We start from the raw sequence: 16,701 nt of genomic DNA, 5'->3' as shown, positions 1-16,701 counted from the left end.
CCGCATCGGGCTCTGCTGACAGCTCAGAGCCTGGAGCCTGCTTCAGATTCTGTGTCTCCCTCTGTCTCTGCTCCTCCTCTGCTCTCTCTGTCTCTCAAAAATTAATAAACATTGAAAGAAATTTTTCTTCAAGAAATGCTGTTTAATGGCTACATATGTGGTGATTAAATTAGGAAAAGCCTGATAGAAGTGGTACAGAGACCTCCTGTCACTGAGGTCAGAGTGAGTCGTACATGAACACTGTATTGGTTCTCACTATTTAAACAACTAAATTCACCAAAACGTTAAATGAGTATAAAACATCTTTTTCACGTAGAACAAATATTAGATGAAATGAAACTATTTCTATTTACTCAAGACAGTTTCCAGAGTAGACGCATTTATTTTTTAGATGCAAATATACCACCCCTCAAGACATATGAAATCATTGTCATTTCTGAAAATTAAGTCTGCCAGAGAGAACCGCGAGCTCCTTGATTCATAGGCCTTAATCCTTCTGTGAGAGCCTCAGTGCTTCACGCTGGAAACATATCAGAGAAGGGCTCTGGAAAGAAGAACCACTATCAGCTCAGAAAAGAAGAGTTCCTTATGCTTTCTGGGTTTAGTGAGATCAAACTCGTTTTCCACCAAACGCTAACCTAAAGTAATAATCTTAACAAAGGCCAGTTCTGATTTTTCTCTCCTATCCACATAGAGCTCCAACATGACAGAATGCAAAATTAATGGCCCCATGTAAATTAATGTTGCAGAAACATCACATCTAATTTTTTATCTGAAATAAACAATATAAAATGTAATTATGTGATTGAAACTAAAGGTTGTGATTCTTAAGTACTCAGTTTTAGAAAAAGAAAAATATATCAAATACTGTATTTTTTTCACACCCATAAAACATAAGGTTTTGGTATAAATTAAAACAGCACTTAAATCCAACACATATACAATACAGACTCATGAATTGCAATAGAAATCCTTAAAAAGCTTAAACACTTAAAAAAGTAAATAAAAGTAAACAATAAAAATACTGCAAATAATTTATAATCCTATCGTGTTGTTAAATCTTAGCGCACAGTACTGGATTCACAGTAACACGTGGAGCTAAAATGAACACTGAGGTCACCGTGCGTAAGATGGTGATCCTCAAATGCCATTAAATACTTGCCTCGAACTTGTGGGGTTTTGGCTTTCTAATAAATACGTAATAAATATCTGTGGCGCACGGTCCGTGTCGAGCGCTTATCTTTCTCCGTTTGAAAGTCTTTCCCCAGAGTCCCACTGTCGGAGGGCCATCCCGGCGGGTGGGGGGCAGGGACTCTGCAGCACGTCCATTAACAAAGCCATCTTTGTATCTATGTGCTTCTGCAGTTTATGTATCCGCTGATCAATGTAGTCCACAAGCTTCTTTTCCATCAGTTCCATATTTTTAGTAAGGACCTTTTCCAAGTAGGAGCACACAGGCTGCTCTTCCGTGCTACAAATAAATTAAAACACACACACACACACACACAATATAACAATGATTCCTGATGTCATCACAAAAGCAACCAAACTCTACTAAAACAAGCAGCCGACACACATGACCGAAATCTGCCTCCATTGCTGTGCTGTCTTCGTACAACGTATTTCCAGGTTCCAAAAATACTCATGGAACAGGCAACCACGACCCTGAGTGCCCAAAGTATTCTGAATCTTTAATTCTTTAACCATGTAAGCATACAACTGAAATGAGAATATAAAAATGAAGAGAATTTCTACCCTCAAAGAACAAATCTTTATAAAAGGTCTGCAATCAGCAAGTTGTTTAACACTCCTGACATTGGGGAACAGTGAGTGGCTCAACTGGTTGGGTGTCCGACTTCAGCCTAGGTCATGATCTCACCCTTCCGGAGTTCAAGCCCTGCATCAGGCTCTGTGCTGACAGCTCAGAGCCTGTTTCAGGATCTGTGTCTCCCCCTCTCTCTCTGCCCCTCCCCCACTCGCACTCTGTGTCTCTCTCTCAAAAATAAACACTTAAATAAAGTCATACAGTCGTGCATATACTAAAAATATAAAGTCCATAATTTTCTGGAATGTCCTTCATTACGATGATTTGTAACTTTTTATGTAAAGACACATCTATCACCCTGCACCAAATGTTCCTTCCCAGAACACTCTCTTCTTTGTGAAGACTGCATAACCCCCGCAACTATCCTAACTTGGCATCCAAGAAAATTCTTTTCCTTTCTCTATAAAATTTTGAAAAAGGTTAGCTCATTTCGCACTGACAGAGCTGAGAGGAATGGAGACATTCAATCTCACCTGGCCCCAGAGCAGTTTTTAATCTCAACTTAATTTTTTTTGGTTTGCTTTGTTTTGTTTTGTTTGTTTAGCCACATCACATACCAACTAGAGTTCACTGATGTAATCTATCAACAACTAAAGAATAATGGTTTTTTTCCTTACCGAGAATCCTTACTAAAAAATATTACTAAGTAATAAATATCCTAACTGAAAACCATACTTTTTTTCCAATAACTTCCTAACCTCCTCAAATTTCAATGCTATTGGAGACTTTAAGAAAATTTCAACCAATAAAACTACCTCATTTTACATGTGAAAAAAATCTAAACCACAAGATTTAACCGGTAAGGCAAAAGAGTTAAGCCAGAACTATGACCGGAGTCATGAATTCCAGTCTAGTGCAATATCCTGACACATTACATCAACATGAAGGATGGGGAAACATACCAAATACTTAGCCACCCATTAATCACACCAAGGCTGCAAAAAAATTAGAATTATGAGATCAGCAGATGAGGGTCTGTACACTATAAACGATTATAAGCTTAAAAATGTCATTGATGACCAGACTAAAATTAGCCTATGGCAAACAAGATCTACAAAGAAAATCTACTATGATGACTCAGTGATTATAATCAGGCACAAATGTTTATCTTATGGTTTCCACGGCTCCTCCCCATTTATACAGATAACTTTCTACTCCAACCCTTATTTGATGCTTATACCCCTTCCATAAAATGCCTAAGAAGTGATCAACATCTTCAGTTTTAGACACCTCTTTAAAAGTAATCCATTCTCCCCTACAGAATATTTATTCTCTATAAGTGTGTTAATATTTATTCCCTATAAGTATGTTAATGTGTAAAATGCAGAAGCTGCTAAAATGACCTCGGGAAACATTTTCAGGCAGTAGTTAGTGAAACCAATGTTTTCCTCCAACTGATTCTTCCACCTATGAAATCTAAATCACACTTGTCTTAACTACTTACGCAACACCAGCAATGTCTTCACCAGCCTTAGGGACGGTTTCCTGCCACTTGGTGTTACGTCCCACGCGGAGATGGCTAACTTGACTACATAAACTCTGGAGAAAAGGCAGCAAGTCAGAGTTAGGTATGTTCGAGTTGTCACTTGCTTTCTTTGGTAGGAGAGAAGAAACTGCATTTTTGAGGTCATTCTCAAGCAGAACATGGCTCGGTGACACAGTTTTATACTCTTGGAGGCTCGTAGCCTTTCCGCCACCGGGTGGCTGCAGACTTTGATCGGTGCAAGCTTTCAAGTCTTCAGTCACGTTTCCAGAGGTCAAGCCGGTTCTGAAAGGAAAAGGCGTGGACGGGGACTTGTCTAAGGCCCCCGAAGTAGATGATGACTGCAGGTCAATCCCACGTCTGTAGCCAGGATTTCCCAAAACCGACTGAAGCTGCTCGCCAATGGGAATACGATTCTGAGCAAGGTAAAGAAATACACGTCTCTGTTAACAGTCATGACAGCTAACTTTGGGGGTAATGACTGTGAGGCAGGCGACGTGCATTCTTTCATTTGACCCTCAAAACGTCCACACGAAGCAGGCTACGATTACTACCCCCATACTGGGTGGAGGAGACCCAGGCTGAAGGTCACTTGTCTACCGTAACACAACTAGTTAAGTGGCAGAACCGGGGCATGAACCTGGGCCACCTAACTCCACAGTCCAGACTTTTAATGATTTCTCTGTAGTTTTTCCCTAAAGGAAATATTAAATATTAGCATGCTTGGTAAAACTGCATTAACATTCACGTCTCCACTACAAAGGCCTCCTTAATTTACGGCGATAAAATATACTACTCAACTGAGTCACGATAATTGATAATTTTCTTAGAGTTAAATATTCCCCTACTTTCCACATATGGTAAACTACTCATTTTTACTTAGCCATGTCTTTTGCAATGAGTTTTTCATGGAGGCCACACAGTCACTTAAAATTAAATGTACTACATACTTTTGTGACCTTTTCAATGAATAAAATGAGCTACCTTTGGCTGTGTTTCTTTTCAGAATTTCCAGGAGAATAAGAGTTCTGTTTTGTGGCCTTAATCAACTGCTCATGCAGTATTATTTCCTGAGAAGATTCTGACTTACTTTGAAGGGAAGGCTATCATATCTCTGCTATGCTCTTCAATTTTTCCACAGGAGGAAAACATAACTAAGTGTTAAGACATAAGGCTCTATCCTAAAATCAAAACAATAGAACTGTATGATAGGTTCTTATCAGGATATATCACCCCACAGTTCCTGCTGTTTAAGAGTTTGTGAGAGAAGGACATCTGGGTGGGTCTGACTCCTGATTAAGTGTCTGACTCCTGATTTTGGCTAAGGTCATGATCTCACATTTTGTGGGTTCAAGCCCTGTGTCAGGCTCTACACTGAGTGCTGACAGTGCAGAGCCTGCTTGGGATTTTCTCTCTCCTCTCTCTCTGCCCCTCGCTCCCCTTGTCTCTCTCAAAAATAAACAAATACACATTAAAAAAAAAAAAAGAAGGAGGGGCACCTGAATGGTTCAGTCGGTTGAGTCCAACTTTGGCTCAGGTCATGATCTCACAGTTCATGGGTTCGAGCCCCGCATCGGGTTCTGTGCCAACAGCTCAGATGGAGCCTGGAGGCTGCTTTGATTCTGTGTCTCCCTCTCTCTCTGCCCTCCCCGGCTTGTGCTCTGTTTCTGTCTCTCAAAAATAACCGTTAAAAAAAATTTTTTTTTAAGTCCAATGTAAATGTATTCGCTACGCAAATTTTCATTTTCTGTTATTTCTTAATATTCGGATCATAAGAAAATCATTGCTTTTTAGTCATTTTTTTCCCTCAGATCAGGGCTCTTTGGGTGATTTTTTTTCTCTGTATGAAGTATCAAGATATTCACGGGTAAGTCTATATGTCACTAGAGTAAATGAACAAACCTCAGGTGACTGGTGGCTGTTCTACTTCTCTGTTTTTTTAATGTTTATTTATTTATTTCGAGAGAGAGAGAGAGAGGGCTCGTGTGTGAGCAGGGGAGGGGCAGAGAGAGAGAAGGAGAGAGAGGGTGAGAGAGGGAGAGAGAATCCCAAGCAGGCTCCACACTCTCAGCGCAGAGCCCTACTTGGGGCTCAAACTCACGAACTGTGAGATCATGACCTGAGCCAAAATCCAAGAGCCAGATGCTTAACTGACTGAGCCACCCAAGCGCCCCTTCTTCTACTTCTTTTTATGTCAGTTTGTTCAATTCTTATTTTTACTTGTCCTATCATATATTATTTTGAAGTCACATTAAGTCCTTTTGAAAGTGAACAGCTAAATACATATTAAATAATCTAAAGAACTCACTCTGCCAAAATAATTCCACTTTGAAGAATCTACCCTAAGGAGATATTGGAACAATTTACAAAAATAGACATTCAAATTCCTTCTATGTGTTGCTACTCATGCTACCAAAAAAACAAAACAAAACAAAACAAAAACAAAAACAAAACTAAAAAGCTTAAAATATTCACGAATCAACGACTGGTTACATTGGTTACATACCACAGAATATCCATAAAATCACAGAGATATTGCTTTATTGCTTAATAAGAGGCCCATGATATCCTGTTAAATGGAAAATTTTACTGAGCAACATGTACAGTATAAAAGCATTTACATAAAATTGTGCCCGTATACTTACACATGAATATATAAAGAGCTATATATATGTGTGGGTATATGTAATTTCATCCACATGCGTGTGTATACACACACAGATTTCTGAAAAATAGTTTTCTCTCTCTGTATGTTGTAGGACTTATAAAAGTATGAATTTTCTACAACTTTTATATTATAAAAACCTCCAAGATGTATCACTTTTCATACTCAGAAAAAAATAAAATTATAAAGTCATTTTTATTTTAAAGGGGAAAAAGTCCCATAATATAAATCCTGAACAATTTAATGTTTTCTCTAAGAAAATGGGGCATAGCCTTTCATTCAGGTAACTTTAAACAACCGCTGTATGTTAGGTACTTTGATATAGAAGTCCTACTTGGTTACTCTAAATTACTAGAGCAAAAAACAAATCAAAGCTAGTATATCTGAACTTCAAATACAAGAAAATAAGGAATAACTTTAACATTTACTGTGATAAAACAAAAGTCTGTATTGTCACATCAGACCTACATGACTCGTGAGTGTTAACCTTTAACAAAGCTTTCAAGGAAACAAGCAATCCCCAAGGCACGGGTGAAGCAGGGGGAGGTCTAGGATTCTGACACAGCACCCCACGTCCTTTCTTTCCCCTTCGGGACAGGCCCAGGCCCAGTCCAAATTGACACATGAAGGCTGTAAACAGTGTGTGGCTGACCACTTTCGTAGCAGGCATGAAACATCCCCATTTTATGCTCGGATAATCACATGGTTCATGTGGCATTTTCCAAGAAGCCATGCCTTAGATTCCAGAGATTTCTGGTTTGTTAACAATAATCAGTCCTAGACAATCAGGATCCACTCCACAAATACGGATTCTCCCACATTAGGGTGTTGAAAAGGCGATTGAACGGGACCATCTTCCTTCCCCAGGGTGTCCCCCCAAACTTCCTCGCATGAAGCGGTGGGAGGAAAGCCAGTTACCACGCAGTGTCTATAGTATTAACCCGTGAGTGGTGACTGGGACAGTTTATGTCGAGTTTCTACATGCACAGAACACTCTAGAGGCTACACACCAAACTGTTATCAGCAGTTACCTCTGGGGAACGGGATGATAGCTAGGAAAACACTTTGACGTTTTACTCAATAACCTTCTGCACGGATTCAAATTCATGGCAAAGAAAACGAGTACAACTTAAGGAATAAGACCTTAAGATTGAAAGACATGTACCTCTCTCCAAAATAAATGAACTAGTCATATTTAATCATTCATCTCTTCTATTTACAAAATCTTTTGCTTTTGAAAGCTTTTTAACCATCTTCAGCGTTTCTCCACAGAATCTTTGCACTGAAAGAGTTACTCTCCAACCACAGTGTGCATAAAATTAACATAGCATACTTGTTTAAAATACTGATTCCTGGATCCCACTCTGGGAGACTTAGTAGGTGGAAAAGTGTGGCCAGGATATGCATTTTGTTTTTGTTTTTGTTTTTTTTAAACATTTTATTTTATATTTTTTTTAATTTTTTTTTTTTTTAATGTTTATTTATTTTTGAGACAGAGAGAGACAGAGCATGAATGGGGGAGGGTCAGAGAGAGGGAGACACAGAATCTGAAACAGGCTCTAGGCTCTGAGCTGTCAGCACAGAGCCCGATGCGGGGCTCGAACTCACGGACCGTGAGATCATGACCTGAGCCGAAGTCAGACGCTTAACCGACTGAGCCACCCAGGCACCCCAGGATATGCATTTTGTAAACACTGGAAAGGATTATGATATAGGCGTTCTGTGGATCATACTTAAAAGACACACTATTCCTAAACCCTTTCAAATAGTAGTCTCAGGAGCTTGACAAGTTCTTCCATTATTCTCAATATTCCTTTACACAACTCTCCTCCAATTTCCTCTTTATCTCTATGCTTGAGAAAAACTTTCTAAATTGCTCAAAATAGTGTCTTATCTACCAACAAGGTGCTAAATGAATAAATTCATGAAAAACTGTGAGGGTCTGTAGTAAGGTATTTTGTAGGAGGGAAAGTCTACAAAAATGCTATTTTACAAACGCAAAGAAAAGATTTAAGTCAATACGTGTCCTTATAAAAAGCCGTCACTCCGAAGTTAAACAAAAACATTTTTTTTTACATTTATTTATTTTTGAGAGCAGAGACAGAACGTGAGCAGGGGAGGGGCGGAGAAAAAAGGAAACACAGATTCTGAAGTAGGCTCCAGGCTCTGAGCAAGCTGTCAGCACAAAGCCCAAAGCGGGGCTCGAACCCATGAACCGTGAGATCATGACTTGAGCTAAAGTCAGATGCTCAACCGACTTGGGCCACCCAGGTGCCCGGATCACTCAAATTTTTAAGAGTCCCTGGACAGAATCCATTTCTACCTACCTGCTGCTGAAATCTAACCACATCCATCAGTTGCTGAGCTCCAGGTGACAGCTTTGACCCCATGGACGCCATGATAGTCTGGACCCTCCGGAGGTCTATCCTTGATCCTAGAGCAGGAGAGCTTGTTGCGGAACTGGCTGAAACCCGCCTCATGTGTACCACAACTTTACTGACGAACACACACTGCTTTTCACCAAAGGAGAGCAACTGTTACAAAACAAAGACGTTCCAGAAAATAATATTAAAAACAATCATCATTTAAAGTTACTCTTTACTTAAGAGTGAAGCATTCAAGAATCAAAAAATTAAATACATTTTCATTTTTACATTTTCTCTAGCATAGTCATAGAAAAAAATTCAAATTTATCATGAGGCTCAGAAGTATTTAAATAAAAAAGCCCTTTCAAACTAACAGACGACACATAAAATAGCAAATGGGGATGGGAAACATAAAATAACATTTACTCAGTTTTTTAAGGGATTAAAAATAAACTGTACCAATCTGAGAACTTAACATACTGCAACTTGCAATGTAAATATAAATATTTAAAGCAAAATAAGGCTGTCTAGAGCCCATGCTACGTTGCTTCTGAAATACTAAATGTAAGTCAGTACTTTAGAAGTTAGAACTGTAAGGGAATGTCAAGATGATCTAATATATAGCTTGATAACTTACATATTTAAAAAATGAGTGCAGGGTGATTTTCTAACTTGTCAAAGGACACCCAGGTAGTAAAGGTCAGAACTTTGGACGTAGCTCTGCCAGCTTTTACCCCAGTAGTTTTCCCAACGCTTCATGCTGCCTCATTTTGTCCATGTTCCTGAACCAAAAGACATTTTATGTGTGATATGCACAACAAAGTAGCAAAGTGGAAAGGGACTAGGATTTAGAATCAGACAGAACTGGGTTCAATGACGACTCTACTTAGAGCCTGTGTGATCCTGGGAAAAGGCAAAAACCTGAAATCAGGAGTAAAATGAGGGAGGGTAATAACGATTTCACATAGTTGTTCTGAGAAGTACGTGTTAAAATTTCCAGTACTGACCACACTGATTAAGGGCTCAAAACTGTGCACCAGTAGCTATTATTTTTATTTTAATTTGCATATGTTATTGCCCTGGAAGAAGTCCTCATAAGATCCCCCTAAATGAAACAGGTCCTTGCACTCCCTCCTACTTTCACAGAACAGTCACAAAACATTCTCCTTCAGAGACACACAAGCCCATGTATCACACAAAGACACAGGTGAACACAAATCCACGATCAAAAAACTCAGTGCGACACGAAAGATCGGACTGTCATCAACAACTAAATAAACATCTCATCAAATTTATACATCTACATTCCAACCTCCATGTGATCTCTTTCATGCTTTTTGATTCCCAAGTCTTCCTCACTATTGAATGTAGGACATATTTTGCACACTTTTGGACACGTCTTGGCCACTATACTATTAGCAATATGAGGGTTTTGCTCCAATTTATTTTATTTCCGTTAATTCCTAAATGCTTAGTATAGGATCTGGGATCAAATGGCACTCTAATTGTTGAATGAATGAATCGCTTTATTTAAAAGACTTTAGAAGTTACTAGCGTTTGCTCCTAAAACAACATCTTGGAATATTAACAACTTGGAAGGTCAGTTCTGTAACCTTCTCTAAGTAATAATAAGCACAGAGATAAAATACTTTTGAGGTTTTTTTTTTTTAATGTTTATTATTTTTGAGAGAGAGACAGAGACAGAGAGCAAGCAGGGGAGGGACAGAGAGAGGGAGACACATTATCGGAAGCAGGCTCCAGGCTCTGAGCTGCCAGCACAGAGCCCGACACAGGGCTCAAACTCACTGAGAGTCATGACCTGAGTGGAAATCGAATGCTTAACTCACTGAGCCACCCACACACCCCAAGATAAAATATTTTAAAGATAAAAATAACTCAACGATTTACTGTCTTTAGTCTCCTTGTATAACCTACAAAGTAGGTCCAAACAGGTGAGGAAACTTGACCAAGGCTGTTTTGTTAGCAACAAAGCTCATTTAATAGTCAGGGCTTCTGATTTCCAGCTAAGTACTCTTTCCCTAGACTCTAATGACCTCATTAAAGTTCACTGTAACAATATTTTTCCTGCTAAAGACACCAGTCCAAATTTCTTGAACTCTGTACTGCCTTTGTCTGGAACTTCTCTGTGTTCTCTTTGGATGTTTTGGGACAAAAACTGTCACTTTCTTTGCACCTAAGTTCTACATAAAAATAAAAAATGTACTTAAACTCAGTTTTCCAAGGCTTAAAGCTAAAAGTACGATACCATTATATTAATAATAGCACATGACATAGTATTGCCATAGCTAGTAAATGTTGATTTATTTTAAAAGAAGAATGTTGATAATTTTAAAGTTCATTTATTTATTTTGAGAGAAAGAGAGTGCAAGCAGGGGAGGGGCAGGACGGGGGTGGGGCAGAGAGAGTTCCAAGCAAGCTCTGTATTGTTCAGTGCAGAGCTTGATGTGGAGTTCAACTCATGACCCGTGAGATCACGACCTAAGCTGAGGTCAGAAGCTTAACCAACTGAGCCACTAAGGTGCCCTGAATTTTGGTAATTTCTTAGAGAAGAATTTCTTCTTCCATGTTTAGTATTTCTCAACTAAAACCAGGGACCACATTGGACTTACCACATTAGTGAGCTATCAGAAAATAAGTTTATGTAGTACAAAAACAACTGTAGTTTTCAAATTAGTTATAATTTAGTGACTACTTACCTTTATTTTACAAGCATGTGTGGAGAACTCCAATTTTAGATATTTTTTGTACAAAATAATCTTTTCACCTTCACTAAAAATAAAAAAGAAATGAATTTTAAAAATTTTCACTCATTACCACTTTTAACAGTTACGTTTAAAAATGAAGGTTTCCAGGACAATACATAAATCCTGAAATTCAGTTTTCCTGGTAAGACATAAAGAACTGTAGGTTAATACTGAGTTGCACTGGATGAAAAGACTACATCTGTCACTTACTACCTATATAAGATAATTAAAAAAGATAACAAATGTATAATCATGTAGCACAGAGCATATTTTAAAGCTCAATAAACATACCCATTATTTCCAACATTATGTGGTATAATAAAACCGTTCATAGCTTGAATTTTATTAAAGAAAGATTAGGACAGAATCTTTTTAAGAATTCGGAAAAAAAATCAAAAGTATAATAACACATTCAATATACTTGTATGGCACAGTCTGGGGTTTGTACACTATTTGTAATGGGCTTCCAAATGTGTTCAAAGTTCCAGCCTAATTAATTTTTGGAAAACAGACCATTCTGAGTTAAGGAGACAAGAAACATTTATCACAACTTCAATTCTAATCAAAGTCCTCCACTAACTAGCTATGATGTTCTACCAACTTATCTGCCTTCTGTTAGCTCCCAATTTCCACATTTATAAAAACTCCTGAGGGGCCCCTGGGTGGCTCACTTGGTTGAGCCAGACTCTTGGTTCTGTCTCAGGTCATGATCCCAGGGTCATGCGATTGAGCCCCGAATGGGGCTCTACCCTGAGTGTGGAGTCTGCTTAAGATTCTGACTCTCTCTCCTCTTCTGCCCCTCTCCCCCACTCACACTCATTCGCTCTCTCCAAAATTAAAAAAAAAAAAAACACACAAAAAACTGGGCTCATGTACACGCCAAGATTCCTAGCGCCTAAACTTCTATTCCTGCTGGTATGTTTTTATCTTCTCTCCCTTAGTGCTGGCCTCAATGTCAGAGAATCAGTAAATAACACGAACGCTGGGGAAAAACAACACTGCTTGGGGGGAACACTTCTGCATGAACAAGTTACAAACCTGTTATCCAGATCACTACAAACATTCTTGCCCCTACTGGTTCCACAGTACTCCTCTCCTAAGTATACTTCCATATTTCTTGCGGAACTTAAAACGCCAATAGAAACGATTTCTTCACCTCCGTTAGGGTCACATCTCAGGTAAAGGAAGCAGGGGTTTTCATCTTGGTCACTGTTGAGGCTTCTTTTCAAAATCACCAGATCTTGGCTGAAAAGAATTGTTCAAACTATCACACAGTGCACCTGTCCGAACGCTGCTCGCGACCCTCCTATTGGGCCACCAGGACTTCTAACTCACTCCCATTTACCACGGCGGTCCCCGCACCCTCCCAAGCACCCAACAAACGCTCAACACAGAGTCACAAGGAGATGGGCACGCCACCCACCGGGGTTTTCCCCTCTACTTTCTCCTCGGCTGTGGACTCAAGCCTCTGCAGTCCTTCTCCTTCAACATAAAAAGTTCCCTGGGCACCTACTGTGCGCACAAGAGTGGGAAGCAGAATGCAATAAAAGGCAAACGCGGCTCTTTCTCATAATGAAGCTGATGGGGATTCTCGACAGTTCGTTTTTCTAACGCCCCCTCGGGTCGACAACAGAGAGGCCTCCGTCGGTCCGCCTGGGGGAGGGAGGCGGACCCCGGGGGCGACCCGGCGGAGATGCGGGGCCCCCGCATCACGTCCTTCCCGCACCCCGGGCCCCCCACCCTCTCTCCGCTCGGCCCCGCCTCCCCTCCCGGCTCCCCCAGGAGCGCGACCATCCCGGCGCCGCGGGCCCGGTCCCCGCCGGCCCTGCTCACCCCGGGTCAGGCGGCGCCAGCAGCTGCTCCCAGTCCAAGTCCGGGGCGCCGACACCAGCCCGGGTGAGATGGAGACTCCGGGCCAGGGCTCCGCAGGCAGCATCCCAGGAAGAGGCCAGCATCGGGCGGCGAGTCACTCCCGCCTCCTCGGCCCGGGTGTCCATGCTGCAGCCGCCAGCCGAGGCCAAGCCCGGAACCTCTCTTCCACCGCTTGCGTTTCCGCCAGAGCAGACGGAGGTGAAAAAGCACAGCGCCTTCCGGCTCGGCAGGCTTCAATTCCAAGACCAGCCTCTCCTTGTCCAGTGGGGAAAGAACCAGGTCCCGGAGACGCGCATGCGCGCGCCAGCCAGCTTCAGCAACGCGGTTCCAAACCTGCCGGGGAAGAGCTCAAGGACGGAGCATGCGCTCCGACGGCCCCTCGGCCTACGAAAGGAGCTGTGCGCAGGCGCGGGGCGAGACTGGCGGGAACGCAGGCGGATCTTTCGACGTTGGTCCGAGGAAGTAGCAGGCGGTGTGGACGACGGTTGTCTGGCCGCCCGGGAGGGTTGGTCCTTCGAGGAGAGTCCATCGTCAGGTAGGAGTGGTGCCGTCGCTGCAGGCGACCTGGAGGCCCTGCTGCCGACCTCGCTGTGCCTGCGGTGGACGCCGTGGCCTTCCCGCCGACCGCAGACGCTGGGCGGTGGGTCGGGCCGTGCAGTTGGGGTTTCTTTGACCCCCCCCCCCCGCGGTCCCCCAGCACGTCGTCCCCGCGGGCGGCGGGTGCGTGGATGCCGGCAGCTTGGCTTTAGCAGGCGGAGGGTTGCACGGTGTCACCGGGCTGCAGTGCAGCCGGGGCGCCGGCCGGACGTCGCCCTGTCGGTGAGCCACTGGCGCCAGGGCGGGACGGCGGCGGGGTGACCTGGCGCCTTCCAGCCTCGGCGCTGGAGGGGAGGTGTGGAAAGCGGCCAGAGGGGCGGCGGTGGCTGTGAGCAGAAACCTGTCCCGAGCAGAAGCGGGACCCCAGTGCTGGTGGAGTGACATCTGAGCTGGGACTTGAAGGACCTTTAAGCTTTGATTCCGGGAAAAAGGAGCTGATGGAACTTTCTAGTTGCCCCATGGGATAGGAAGGTAACTGGGGCCTCTCTGCTCCGTCGTGTCAACCTTACCTTGTAAAAGAACTGGAGAATTCGATTCAAATAAAATTGGAATGTCAGCATTCTTCGTAGTTGGGCTGTCAGCCATGTATTTATGGTGGCATTCAGTCCGGAAAGTAGAAATCTTATTCTGCGCCATATTAATTTTGTTTTAGGACTCCATGTTCTGAGTTTTTTGTTTCAGTGCAAAGTAATTTTTTGTTTTTTCTTGAGTTCTTGAGTTATGTTAGAATATGTGCCCAGTGAGAATACGGATTTCCCTCATGCGCGCAAGTGGAGTGTTCTTGTAAAAACAAAACAAAACAAAAAAACAAAAAAACCTTTGCCTTCACAGAAATGGCCGGAAGGGAAGAGTATCCCCAGGTTTCCAAAAGTTCTAGTTTTTCCACTTTTCTTTCGCAAAGGCCTCCATTAGTGCCTGTTTTTGATGACCGAAAGAAATGTGAAGAGGTTATTTGCTGTTAGGAAAATAAGACCTTGCTGTGTTAATGTAGGGCTTTCATAAAAGCTAGGTGGTGTCGTGGGAATTTTGGGAAAGCAGGGGATACTTGTACAATACCCTTTTCATTCTTTTTATCTGTGGAGTGGTGTTAGAAAAATTGGAGTGTAATTTTTTGTGAGTAATCTGTTATCCAGAGCGTATATTAGAAGGATTTACCAAGATTGAAAGAGAAACCCCACCGAGGGATCTGATATGTACAGCAATCAGAAAGTTAAAAGTTCTTAATTGTAAGTGTCCTAGTTTTCATGTTTGTAAAGATGAATCTAGACTGATTCTAAGGTGTCTAAACAGTTTTGTGTGTGTGTGTTTTCTTCCCCCTCCCATGTCCGGCTTCCTATGGTCATAAGTTAACATTGATCCATGGTAGCCTATTTGGACAGTCCCCAAAGGAAAATACTCTTTTTCAGAGTTCAAGTTAATGAATAAGATCAATATTACCTACTGGGTGTTGACTTACATAAAACTGAAAGCTGTAGGTCAGAAAACTATAGAGTTATGTGGTCCTTCCCTTTCTTTCATTCCCATATATACAATAAACCACAAAGTCTTGATTTCTTTTTCTTTCTTTTTCTTTCTTTCTTTCTCTTTCTTTCTTTCTTTCTTTCTTTTTCTTTCATTCTTTCTTTCACTCTTGCTTGCTTGCTTTTTTAAAAGAAAAACCTTCCTGCCTTTTTCCACCTCTGCCTCTTCCGTTCTCAAGCACTTTCATTTGAATAATCCCCAGAGTTTGTTCACTGGTCATTAGCTTTCATTTTCATCTTCTCCATTTCATTCTTTGCACTGTCCTCTGATTGTCCTGCTCCTGAGTCACCATCGTCTTTGTTCATTAGCTTAGCATATAAAGCCTTTCATACTCTTGTCTCCTGCCTGCATTCTGGTCTCTTCTACCTTTGCACATGCTTTTCTCTCTACCTACAATGGTTTTTTTTTTTTTTTGGATAGCAGGGAAAATCCTCTTTACTGTTGAAAACCAAGTATAGACCTCCACTGCACTACAGAATTAATTACTAATTTTTCTGTACTACACTTAGAAGTTTTAGGTACTATAACTCCCTTGTGGTTGGGGACTTTATGAAATAATTCTCATATTTGTGTTCCTTACCATCTGAATGATTATTGAGATTAGAGATTATTTTATACTTGGTTGGACATATTCAGAATATGTTTTTGCATGGAACTGATAAGGGTAGCAGTATGAGTTCAGAACTTTATTACAATGTAAGAGGAGCAGAAAAAGGAGAAATGAGTAAATTCAATCTTATGCTTTTTTTTTTTTTTCAAAGCTAGAATGGTGGTTGCTGAGATTACCTTGGTTTTAATGTGCTACATTACTCTTGTCATGAATTGGAGATTTTTTTTTGTTTTTGTTTTTTTCCCCCCACTTCAGATAAAGAATAAAACATATTTTTAAAAACTTCCCACCAATATCACAATGTAAGTTTTTGGCTTAGCTATTTTATTTTATTTTATTTTATTTTATTTTATTTTATTTTATTTATTTTAATATGGAATTTATTGTCAAATTGGTTTCCATACAACACCCAGGGCTCATCCCAACAGGTGCCCTCCTCAGTGCCCATCACCCACCCACCCCTCCCTCCCACCCCCATCAACCCTCAGTTTATTCTCAGTTTTTAAGAGTCTCTTATGGTTTGGCTCTCTCCCTCTCTGACTTTTTTTTTTCCCTTTCCCTTTCCCCTTGGTCTTCTGTTAAGTTTCTCAGGATCCACATGAGTGAAAACATATGGATCTGTCTTTCTGTGTATGACTTATTTCACTTAGCATCACACTCTCCAGTTCCATCCACGTTGTTACAAAAGGCCATATTTCATTCTTTCTCATTGCCAAGTAGTATTCCGTTGTGTATATAAACCACAATTTCTTTATCCATTCATCAGTTGATGGACATTTAAGCTCTTTCCATAATTTGGTTATTGTTGAAAGTGCTGCATAAACATTGGGGTAAAAGTGCCCCTATGCATCAGCACTCCTGTATCCCTTGGGTAAATTCCTAGCAGTGCTATTGCTGGGTCATAGGGTAGATCTATTTTTAATTTTTTGAGGAACCTCCACACTGTTTTCCAGAGTGGCTGCACCAGTTTGCATTCCCACCAACAGTGCAAGAGGGT

At 41.3% G+C, this 16,701-nt stretch overlaps 2 protein-coding genes across 2 annotated transcripts in view; one reads left to right on the top strand and one right to left on the bottom strand.

The window, feature by feature from the left end:
* Positions 1-362: 362 nt before the first annotated feature.
* On the bottom strand, positions 363-13,101 carry CUNH10orf88 (chromosome unknown C10orf88 homolog). The gene is made up of 6 exons (XM_053910001.1): positions 12,938-13,101; positions 12,143-12,349; positions 11,057-11,129; positions 8,301-8,507; positions 3,270-3,724; positions 363-1,471 (listed from the first exon to the last, which is right to left on the bottom strand). The coding sequence occupies exons 1-6, from the start codon at positions 13,099-13,101 to the stop codon at positions 1,237-1,239; spliced, it is 1,341 nt and encodes a 446-aa protein (XP_053765976.1). The 3' UTR covers positions 363-1,236.
* Positions 13,100-16,701, top strand: part of LOC109252319 (uncharacterized) — a 17,427-nt gene continuing 13,825 nt past the window's right edge. The window contains exon 1 of the mRNA XM_019424718.2: positions 13,100-13,511. Coding sequence (XP_019280263.2) covers positions 13,100-13,511 — 412 coding nt within the window. The remainder of the gene's footprint in view (positions 13,512-16,701) is intronic.

The sequence above is a fragment of the Panthera pardus genome, unplaced genomic scaffold, assembly GCF_024362965.1.
Source record: "Panthera pardus isolate Hobbes unplaced genomic scaffold, ASM2436296v1 HiC_scaffold_22, whole genome shotgun sequence".
NCBI classification, from domain to species: domain Eukaryota; kingdom Metazoa; phylum Chordata; class Mammalia; order Carnivora; family Felidae; genus Panthera; species Panthera pardus.
Note: the sequence above shows the minus strand (reverse complement) of the source record. Positions and strands in the feature narration are given on the sequence as shown.

Coding starts and splice junctions, on each gene's coding strand:
- CUNH10orf88 (XM_053910001.1), bottom strand. CDS start 13,101: ATGGACACCCGGGCCGAGGAGGCGGGAGTGACTCGCCGCCCGATGCTG. Junction 12,350..12,937: donor CTGGCGCCGCCTGACCCGGG/GTGAGCAGGGCC, acceptor AATTCTTTTCAG/CCAAGATCTGGTGATTTTGA. Junction 1,472..3,269: donor GAAGACATTGCTGGTGTTGC/GTAAGTAGTTAA, acceptor ATTTATTTGTAG/CACGGAAGAGCAGCCTGTGT.